General features: G+C 35.7%; 2 protein-coding genes across 2 annotated transcripts; one reads left to right on the top strand and one right to left on the bottom strand.

Annotated features, from left to right (window-relative positions):
• The first annotated feature begins 5,781 nt into the window (after positions 1-5,781).
• On the top strand, positions 5,782-8,300 carry LOC145597248 (WAT1-related protein At4g08290-like). The gene is made up of 6 exons (XM_081653392.1): positions 5,782-5,937; positions 6,065-6,127; positions 6,454-6,738; positions 7,215-7,376; positions 7,503-7,654; positions 7,737-8,300. Exons 1-6 carry the CDS (start codon positions 5,782-5,784, stop codon positions 7,909-7,911), a joined length of 993 nt encoding a protein of 330 aa, XP_081509518.1. The 3' UTR covers positions 7,912-8,300.
• Positions 8,301-8,568: 268 nt separating this feature from the next.
• Positions 8,569-10,212, bottom strand: LOC145599337 (pentatricopeptide repeat-containing protein At1g33350-like). The gene has a single exon (XM_081655732.1). The coding sequence runs from the start codon at positions 10,210-10,212 to the stop codon at positions 8,584-8,586; it is 1,629 nt and encodes a 542-aa protein (XP_081511858.1). The 3' UTR covers positions 8,569-8,583.
• Between the last annotated feature and the right edge of the window lie 149 nt (positions 10,213-10,361).

A 10,361-nucleotide genomic window follows, 5' to 3' on the forward strand; every position in this document is an offset into this window, starting at 1 on the left:
TACTTTATTCACTCACTCTATTCTTCGAGTCATATTTGATGAAATAGATAATTTTTCTAATGTTGAAAAATTCGACAAAATATTTTGTAGTTTATTTGTGATATAGACACTTGGCTAAACAAAAATCAACGGTCAAAAAAGAGAAATTATGGATGTTTGGTCTCAAGAAAAAATGAAAACCCTACAGAAATTTACCAAGTAATTTAAGAAGTCCTAATATATATATGTACACAATCAATATTTCAATCCATGGAATATTTGTTAAGACAAGACCATTATTCCACATTAAAAAGGAATAGCTGGCTCTATAAATCTATATGTGCATGTTAATTTCTAGTCATTTTTTCAATGCTAGATAATTTTTTTCCACATAAACACATACAATTCTCGATCGATCATCAATCTATCCCCTTTTGCATGTTTGTTCTTTCAATTTCAATTTAATATTTTATATAAAATGGTGATCGAATGAGTATCTAAAGGTGTTAGCTGCATAAACTACTCTGTAGCTAGCTAGTAATTAAAGAAGAACTGTATAGTTAAACATTTTACATGTTTTTTGATTAATTAATCAAGATTTTGAAGGTGAAATTAATAGAATTATTATACAAAATTACATATATATATGTATATATACTGTATAATTAGTTAGTTACTGAATGAAATTATTAGAAGGATAAAAATATGAAAAAACTCGACAATGGTTTTGCTTTCCAAAGACGTTTACGTACAAAAACTACGATGTAATTCGATGTCAAAAATGCATGAAATGTTAAGATCAAACTTTGACTAGCCGGCCTAGCTAAGTAGCTATACTTATACAGTCAAACCATCCACCACCCCTAAATTCCTATAGGCCAGTTTTTTCATAAATTATTTTTAATTTATTTCTTTTAATTAATTTAATTTGATTTTCTTATTATTTTTTATTTTAGAGGGAATTGTGTTGCAATGAGCAATGAGCAATGAGCGAACTCATTACTCATGGGGTCACTCACACAGTCACACTACAAACAAGACCTACTAGAAAAAGATCGAGGCATGTACAAACTCTGAAAAAACGAATAACATTATCATATAACAAAAACAATTATCGAGAATCAATTAATCTTGTAAATGTCTTTCAATCTAGCTAAAAACTCGTAATCAAAGATTCATAGCTACCTACAATCTTAAAACCTTTTTTTTTTTTTTTTAAAGGTGATCTAATAATTTCATTGAATTGTTTAACTTAAGTAAACTTATGAATTAATAGCAAAAACAAAACCTAATTATCATGGGATTACCAATCCATGCTAGATTGATGATTAATTAGCAATGAGATTTGATGAACCTCACTTATCTCACTTCCAAAGGGACCACAAAAAAAAAAAAAAAACAATCCAAGCTAAAGGGAATCCAATGAGGCCAATGATCACCTATTATGTACACTGAAAACACCATTTTGCTTTTTTACATATTATAATTTCTAATTTTGACAATATGCATGATTAATATGATTGCCATACATTGAACAAACCAAGTTTTTTTTTAAAAAAATTTATTTAATTTATAAATTGAGTAAATTTAATGGGCCTACTACAGTGAAAGCAAATCTTACCATGCTTGTTCTTTTATTTGAAAGCGTAAAACCTCATGAATGCATGTTTTTTTTCTTCTTTTTTAAGGAAAAAACGTTGTATTTTTTCCCTAGATTCTTGAGAAATCAAAAGACATTCCAAATGTCAATTAAGGTTGCTTGCATAGGTAACCAGAAAACTATTGCCCACCGATTTTGTTGGATTTGTAGACTTGGTGATTGGACTAGTTGAATCAATGCGGGTCATGAGTCAAGAGTGGATTAATTGTAAAAAAAAAGCCAAATGAAATAGCCAAATGCAAGTGCATGTGATTAGCACTAAACTAGCTTAATTAGCTTATGTGTAACTTATTTACTTATGTGCATATATAAAAGGTTTGATCCGATGAGACAGAATATATGGTTATCATATGTAGGTGCTTTGAAATTATTCTCGTTACAACAAGGGTAGATACTAACAAGAAAGGAGATTTCAATTAGATTAAATTTCAACAAATGGGGCAAATTTCATGTGTAACAATGATATTTTGCCCTAATGAGTTAATGAGATTCTTTCAGAACAAAGTTGGGAATCTTCATTAGTAGGGAGTCCTATACCATAGCAAATTTTCTTGCAAAGCAAAGGGCAACAAAGAGTTACGGTTTGTTTGGATAAAGGAAAAGAAAAAAGCTAAGAGGGGAACAAAGGGAAAGCAAAGGGAAGAGAAGAATTATGAGTTTTCCTTCCAATTTCTCGATTATTAGAGAGATCAATTTCTTCTGTCAAGCAACATCTGGAGTTATGTCATGCATGTTTAACAAAATTGTGCCTTAAATTCAAGAATATATTGGTTTCCAATATAAGACATATATCATGGAATAGTTTCATGGTTAAGCTTTTAACAATTTAACCTTTAGAGAAATTACGTACGAGTAGTAGTTGCTTGGTAGAAGCCGTAAGTTAAAGTGCATTCCACATGCAAATTTATGATATTATGCTAAAGAATGAGATGCTTATTATATCGTGGCCACCATGTTTATAGGCAACGCCGTAAGTACGTACAAAGTGCAGTCCACATGCATACCTAGATTACTTAGTATATCTAAGTCACATTTTAAATGCTATCTAGACCACCTTAATTGTTAAGCTATTACTTGAGACGATTGAGCATAAAGCATATAATTAAAATGCAAGGGAAGTCTCGTCAATTAAATATATGATAATCTCGGGTTGTTACTTTGAATATTACATTGTATAATTTGAATTTCAAGATATGAATATGACAAGAAGTAGTTAAAAAAACACACATATACAAAGTAAATAATCCTAATCCAATCAAATCAGATATATTTTAGTTGAAGATAAAAATGTACTACTCCGTATTGCATAGTAATTAAAAGACAACTAAAATGTAATATTTTTCAGGGAAAATTAACCTCAACACCTTAAACTATAGGCTGAGTGCACCCATTACCCCGAACTTTGACTAGTAGCTGATATACCATCAACTACTAATTGGGTATAGTTCACGGTGGGTCAGTCACTAGTCAAAGTTTAGGGTGCTAGGTGCACCCAAGCTATAATTCATGGTGTTAAGGCCAATTCTACCTATTTTTTTTAAAAAAATTGTTGGTCCAATGAGTTCAAACTTTATTAAAGTAATTTTTTATTGTTATTAAAAACATTCATAATTAAGTGGATGATGGGGACATGGGGTGTGTTTATAACAAAGGAAGCCACGTGAATGGATGTAAATCCAAGGTTTACATATGGGCTTCATTGTGTATCATCCATTAACATTGGGCTTACAATTGACCCAACTCCCCGTATTTGTTGGGCTGGAACTTGATCCAGCGCATGATCCTTTTAGCGGCTTTGTTAGTTAATCAAGATTAATTAGATAATGTTGAAGGAAACACTTGGTTCAGTTGGTTGTAGCCTTGAAGGCCATTGGCATACACTACTCGCGACGTTCGTGTTGAGTTGGCCGGCCAGGGGCTACTTTGCTAGTCATGTTGTATTGTGTCCACTAATGCTAACCAGTAATCCATGATCTCCGTAAAAGGTTTCCTCGTTTTTTATTTTTATTAGTTGGTTGATCAATTGATCATGCCCCCTTGAGGACCATTAATCAAGCCGGTGCTAATGCTCATAAGCACAGCTCAAAACTCGTCAAAAGAGTACTATCCTTGCCATTTCATGCTGAAACGACTCTATTTATAACATGCTAAATAGTGACATACAAGTCGTACATAGATCATATACAAGTACATAAGGTGACATCGATTAACAAGATAAGAAAATTTAGTATTTATGCGAACAATCTTAGATTTTATACTATTTGTAAGTCCCAAATAATCAAAACTAAATATCCATTGAGAAATAACGGTAGCCAGCAAAACTTAGATACCTAGAAAAGGTAAGATTGGTAACCAATGCACCATATTTGTTCTGGGACCCCAAAGTGTCACCCTCAATTTCTGTTGCACAAAAAAATTCCAGCATTCAGAAACAGAACCAGAACCAAAAGGACACCCTAAGTAGATTGAACACATAACTTCACTTTCATGATCCAAGGTTTCGACGCCTCCATTTGTGTAAATGAGGCATGTGCAAGAATCAAATAAACACAAGGCCGATAACGGTACTTGTTATAAACACAGCATCAGTCATTATCCTCAATTATCTGTATGTGAGATCAAAAATTTGGAATCTGTAAGCTTTAGAGAACACGAAAAAGGAACAACAGCGTAGCAACTGTTTTAAGCGGCCACATGTGCTCGCATCAGATTTGATCTATGTCACGGTCACAAGTACACAGGTTTCATACAGTCCCCAGAAGTCTAAGCAGGAACACCAAAAGTGAAAAGAGAGTTGGGCACTAAGAATAACCAACATGGTCCACTATGAAATTTGGAGAATAAGCATCTTAATGTGCTAAAATAGTACTAGTTAGCATAAAGCATATGAATGTTATTCTTTACCAAGACTCAAAGAGTTCTAAGTTTAGAAAAGATAAATTTCAGCTTATTAAATAGAGACGTGTTCACTTTCTTGAGATTGCTATAGGTAGAATCAAGTGGGTTCGTATACTTCAGTAGACCGTCTTCATTAGACCACGTTTAATAAATACAGTTCGAAATCATATTCCAGCTGCTTCCTGCGTGTACATAAACGCACTGTGGCATTCCTACTTTACTTTGTGAGCTGACTTGGTTCTCGATTAACCAGTGCAAATAGCCAAATATTATATCAGCAAGCTGCCAGAGCCAAGAGTCTGGTCTATTCCTAGGAGAACGAAAACAAGCTTATGCTATAGACAGTGCTTCTAGAATTCTAATAAACCTGATTAGATTACCTCAGATTATTTAAAGTACCTCAGATAAGAAAGTGGAAACGCAGGGCAATGCCACATGATTTATGCAAAATCTCGCTTAAGTGAGTGAAAACTCCCCTGGAACTTTTACCAAAGAGCTCAAGTGATCACTCAATTAGAGATAGCTCAAGGAGGAAAAAAAAATCCACAAAATGTTAATAGTAGGGAGTAAAAAACAGTTCAGTAACACTTTTCCTAACTTTCCAAATAAAGGACATATATTTAATGATCATTAAGGGCTATAATTAGCAAAAAATAGATTTCAAAAAATCAAGAAGCAAGAGATCTAGTGGATTTCACTGTTAGAGCCAGATAAAAAAAAGAAGAAGCTTCAGTGTAGCATTTTCTTACTTTTCCTGTGTCATTTCCACCATTTGCTCCCTTCCGCCCACTGAATATTCCACTTATTTCCCTGCAAGTGCACCTAATGCTAAAGAACTTCAATCAGACAAGATAAGTCCATTTAATTTTCAATCAAATATATTTACAGAATTTCAGTACACGAAAACATGGGAATATTGATATAATAACATATCCCTGGGTATGCAAAGAAGGAGGCGGGGGCAGGGACACAGAATATTTCTCCTTTTGGCATTATATTATTTTTTTTACTCTCATTTGTGCGCAAAATAGAAAGCAAGGCCATGAATGGGTCAAGAACATGATACGTACAATATGCCAAGAGAATCGAACAGCTTTTAAAACGTCCATTATAAAAGTTAGAGACATCATTGGTTATAGGCTATGCTTACTAAGAGGGAGAAGAGCATTCAATAATACAGAGCCATGGTTGTTGATTTTATTAGCATGAGGGTCACTTGCAGAAGGCTCAGGCCACATATATTCATGGTTTTAGTTCAGATGGCCTCGGCCTTCCTTTATTTCATAACAGAAGCTGCTTTCAACCACGGGATGAATCCTCATGTTTACGTCACCTACCGCCACATCATAGGTGGAATTGCAGTCTTTCCATTTGCCTATTTCCTTGAAAGGTGCATAGAAGTCTACAAATCCCTCTCCCCCCAACCCCCCTCCCAACTAAAATAAAGGGGAAAAAACTGACTGACAGCGATTTGAATCCTCACTTGCTATTACTTCTGAGCATTGTCACTATTTTCCCTTGGTGCAGGAAAACAAGGCCAAAGATGACACTCAACATGTTCATCGAAATCTTTCTCTATTCACTACTTGGGTACGTCACTACTCACTACTAATATGTTCTATCCTAAAGTTGAAAGTTTCTGATTCATACTGCATCTTTGTAAAAGTTGAAAATTGTATTACCGTATCTTAGTAAAAAAGAGATCTGAAGGTTTTTTTCCCACTGATGCCAGAGTGGGGTTAACAATTAATATGTACTTTGCAAGTCTACAATACACTTCACCAGCATTTCTGTCAGCAACAGTAAACACGATTCCTGCATTGACGTTTATACTAGCAGTAATATTCAGGTGATATTAAGTTTCTATAGTAATTAATGTAACACAGATCAAACCTTCTAATGCAAAATGATTAAAGCATGTAATTGCAGTTAAGAAAACTAACCTTTGTGGTATTTCTTCAATCATATGCAGGCTGGAGACTCTTAACTTGAGAAAACGCAGAGGATTAGCAAAAGCAACTGGAACTTTAGTATCATTAGCTGGGGTGATGGTCATAGCATTATACAGAGGACCAGCAATCAGACGCCTGTATGAACCTCCAATACACCTAATGAAAAGCGAGTTCCACAAGAATTGGATTAAAGGTCCAATACTGTCACTAGCAAGTTGCATATCCTGGTCAATATGGTTCACAATGCAGGTATCTCAATCCCTAGCTTAATTTTTAACAGCACAATGCAACCAAGTAAATGTTTGAAGAAGTTCCTAGCATACATAAGTGTCCAAGCTTTCGTAAACAATATGAAAAAAGGAAGATACAATAGGTATCAGTCTAGAATTATCTCTAGGACATTAATGTTTCAATAGCATAAGATATATCCAACAAAGGCAACAATGCACACATGTGAGAGTAATGCTAGGGCTATTAGTCTATTAATAAACTCATATCCAAATGATTTCTTTATAAGTGTTAGCATTTGCCACGATATTACACCATAAATACAAGTACCAGATTGGTTCTAAGAAATGGAACTACTAGTTTGAGCTTGAACAAACCACTCATTCAGAATAGGAAAACAATTGTACTAGCAGTAGTTTGACTTTAAGAAAAGAAAACTTTAATGGAAGAGCATTCAAGCAAAAAACGTACTGATAATATGATGGTGATCCTTGCAGGGATTCACTTTGAAGAGATATCCTGCACCACTGTCATTAGCCACATGGGCAAACTTTATAGGAGCATTACAATCTGCTGCTTTCACTTCCTTGGCAGTTCGACATCAACCAGCTGCATGGGTCAAGCATTCCTTCATAGACATAGCCACTATTCTGTTTGGGGTAAGTTGAATTTGGGAATAACAGAGTGAAATACATTTTTCAACAAATTCCCCCCCCCCCCCTTTTTCCCCCCTCCTCCCATCTGCTGGAAGACATACTAACCTCAATTATTGGTGATAATTGCAGGGAGTGGTTTCCTCTGCTTTGAACTTCATCATGATCGTATGGTCTTCGAAAGAAAAAGGTCCTGTCTTTGTAACTATGTTTTGTCCCCTACAAACACTATTAGTGGTGATCTTCGCATATTTCATTGTTGGTGAAAAACTATACACGGGCAGGTAAGTGTAATTAATAAAATCCTCTTTGTGCTTACTATGAGGAATACATATTAGATGTCCTAAATCATGACTGGTTATTCAGCATCATAGGAGGATTTACAATCATCATAGGTCTATATCTGTTGCTATGGGGAAAAGCAAAAGACCAAGAAGTCAGGGTCTCAACTGAGAGGCAACAATCCCTGTCAGCCATCAAGCAGAATGAATCAAAGATGCAAATAGTGACAGTGCCAGAAAAGGAGTCACTGGATCACTAGATGAAACTTGTGAGGAGGAAAAGATATTGATATTCTCGTCGACTAACTAAAAAAGACAGTAGCATATGGACCAAGCTTTGCACCAAAATGTTCATTCCAGAAGCCATAAAACAGCAACAGGAGTGCAGACAAAGAAAAAGGCAATTCTCCGGCTCATGCAAACAACATTACAGCAATATACGCTAGAAAAACAGATATCATGGCAAGTAAAGAGAGTTATAAATAACTATGATAGCGGATTTTGTATTGAAATAATCATGACAAGAGCAATTATTTATACACAAGATACCAAGATGTCTGACCATCCCATATTTAGCAAAGTACATCAGAATGTTCACATTGCAGGTGATTAAGAGAAAAAAATTGACTAATCTTTCTTTCACAACATAGCTTTTTGAAAGATAAGTTTGACAAAATAAAAGAACATGAAATTCAGGAACATATGTTGAAGGAACCTATGAGAACATTATGGTATTTCTATGTCATTAAAAGCATGCAGATAATTCTGCATTATAATTTGACACTTCAACACAATTCATCAGGAAAGTTGGACAATTAGAGTATTAGATTACGGAATAAGTACTTTCTAAAATTCACTTATTCACATTCCACCTCTGTGTATTATCAATAAAGATTCAGGTTATGAAAGTTGCTATATTGCTTTCATCAGTGTCAATATGTCAAATTAATGTTTGCATCACACACATGATCTAGTAATCCTTGGTTTATAAAATCAAAAAGACTTTCCAGTATGTAGTATATCTCTTCTGCTCTGGGATGTGTTTTATCAGTGGAATGAAACTGGTGGATTCTGCAGTCAACCTCAATCCAGCTGCAGCCAGGGATCTTTTGTGCATCCCGCTCCTTCAACATCTTTCTCACTCCACGGACCTCATCCCACTTAGCCAATCCCACGTATAAATTTGCTAACATTGACATGTAGCCACCATTATTAGGATCAATCTCAATCAACTTTCTGATTGCAAACTCCGCTAAATGTGAATTGCCATGAATTTTACACCCATTGAGCAGGGACCCCCAGATAACCTCATCGGCTTTGACCTTCATGCCACTGATAATATCCATAACTTCTTCAAACCTACCTGCTCGACCAAGAAGATCAACTACACACCCATAGTGCTCAATTTGAGGCTCAATACCATACACTTCGGTCATTAAACCAAAATAGTAATATCCTCTCTCAACCAAACCTCCATGAGTACAAGCATTCAACAGACCAATAAAAGTAATTTCATCAGGCCTCACATCATTCCTGGTTTGCATCATTTCCTCAAAAACATCAAGTGCACTCCTACTTTGCCCATGAAGTGCATAACAATTGATCATAGAATTCCAAGATGTCAAACTTTTATCAGGAGTAGTGTCAAAAACAAGTCTAGCTTCCTTCAAGCAACCACATTTTCCATACATATCAATCAATGCATTTGATATATACGAATCACGACCAATACCCTTTCTACATATATAACCATGTGTTTCCTTCCCAAGCTGAAGCATACCCGTTTGACCACAAGCAGAAAGAGCACAAGCCAAAGTAACTTCATTCGGTCTAAGCTGCATCCCACTTGAAGCCAACATTCTTCTAAGGTACGAAATCGCCTCTGGAAACAACCCATTCTGTGTGCACCCAGCAATTATAGCATTCCAAGAAGGAACATCCCTTTCAGGCATCTCATCAAACAGAACAATCGCATTCCCCATCTCCCCAAATCTAGCATAACCAGATATCATAGCAGTCCAAGAAACAACATTTCTCTCAGACATTTCATCAAACAGTTGGCGTGCAGTCCCAAAATCAGAACAAAACCTAGTATAAGAATCCACAAGAGCAGTTTGAACAATAGGGTTTGATCCAAAACCTGTTTTTACAATCTGGGTATGCACCATTTTCAATCCAAAAGAATCAAAAACTTCAGAACTTGATTTCAGAGCACTGGGGTAAACAAAATGGTTAGGTCTAGGACGACCCTTTTGAACCATGTTCTTGTACAAGCTAAGAACTTCCAAATGATGGGATTTAGCAGCATAAGCATTGATAATTGCACTGTAAAGGTAAACATTGGGCGAATTGACATGATCAAAGATCAAACGAGCGTAATGAAGGTCGGAAAGACGAAGTGTGCAGAAACGAATGAGTCTGAAGACGAAGAACTGAGCTTGCGCATGACCAAGAGTGATGAGAGAGGATTGGAGTTGTTTGAGATGGTTGAGAGTTTTGCACTTTTCGAGATTGGCTACTATGGTTTCAGTCAGGTTGGAGGTGTTTGAGAGGATGACCATGTTCTTACTTGCATAATGATTGAGCGGGAAAGGATGTGCCCTAGGTAAAGATGGCTTTGGGTCGTGCCTCATGCCAGACCCACGTGCTTAGGGGTTAGTTAGACTTGGCCCATGTCTCGGCCCACGAGTTTAGTGCCGTGCTGGGTTGA

The sequence above is a fragment of the Chenopodium album genome, chromosome 20, assembly GCF_948465745.1.
Source record: "Chenopodium album chromosome 20, dcCheAlbu1.1, whole genome shotgun sequence".
Taxonomy (NCBI): domain Eukaryota; kingdom Viridiplantae; phylum Streptophyta; class Magnoliopsida; order Caryophyllales; family Amaranthaceae; genus Chenopodium; species Chenopodium album.

Excerpts from the sequence above, each read along its gene's own strand:
- LOC145597248 (XM_081653392.1), top strand. The coding sequence starts at position 5,782 with ATGGTTTTAGTTCAGATGGCCTCGGCCTTCCTTTATTTCATAACAGAA. Across the intron at positions 5,938-6,064 it reads TCCTTGAAAGGTGCATAGAA|GAAAACAAGGCCAAAGATGA; the intron begins GTCTACAAATCC and ends CCCTTGGTGCAG. Across the intron at positions 7,377-7,502 it reads TAGCCACTATTCTGTTTGGG|GGAGTGGTTTCCTCTGCTTT; the intron begins GTAAGTTGAATT and ends TGATAATTGCAG.
- LOC145599337 (XM_081655732.1), bottom strand. The coding sequence starts at position 10,212 with ATGGTCATCCTCTCAAACACCTCCAACCTGACTGAAACCATAGTAGCC.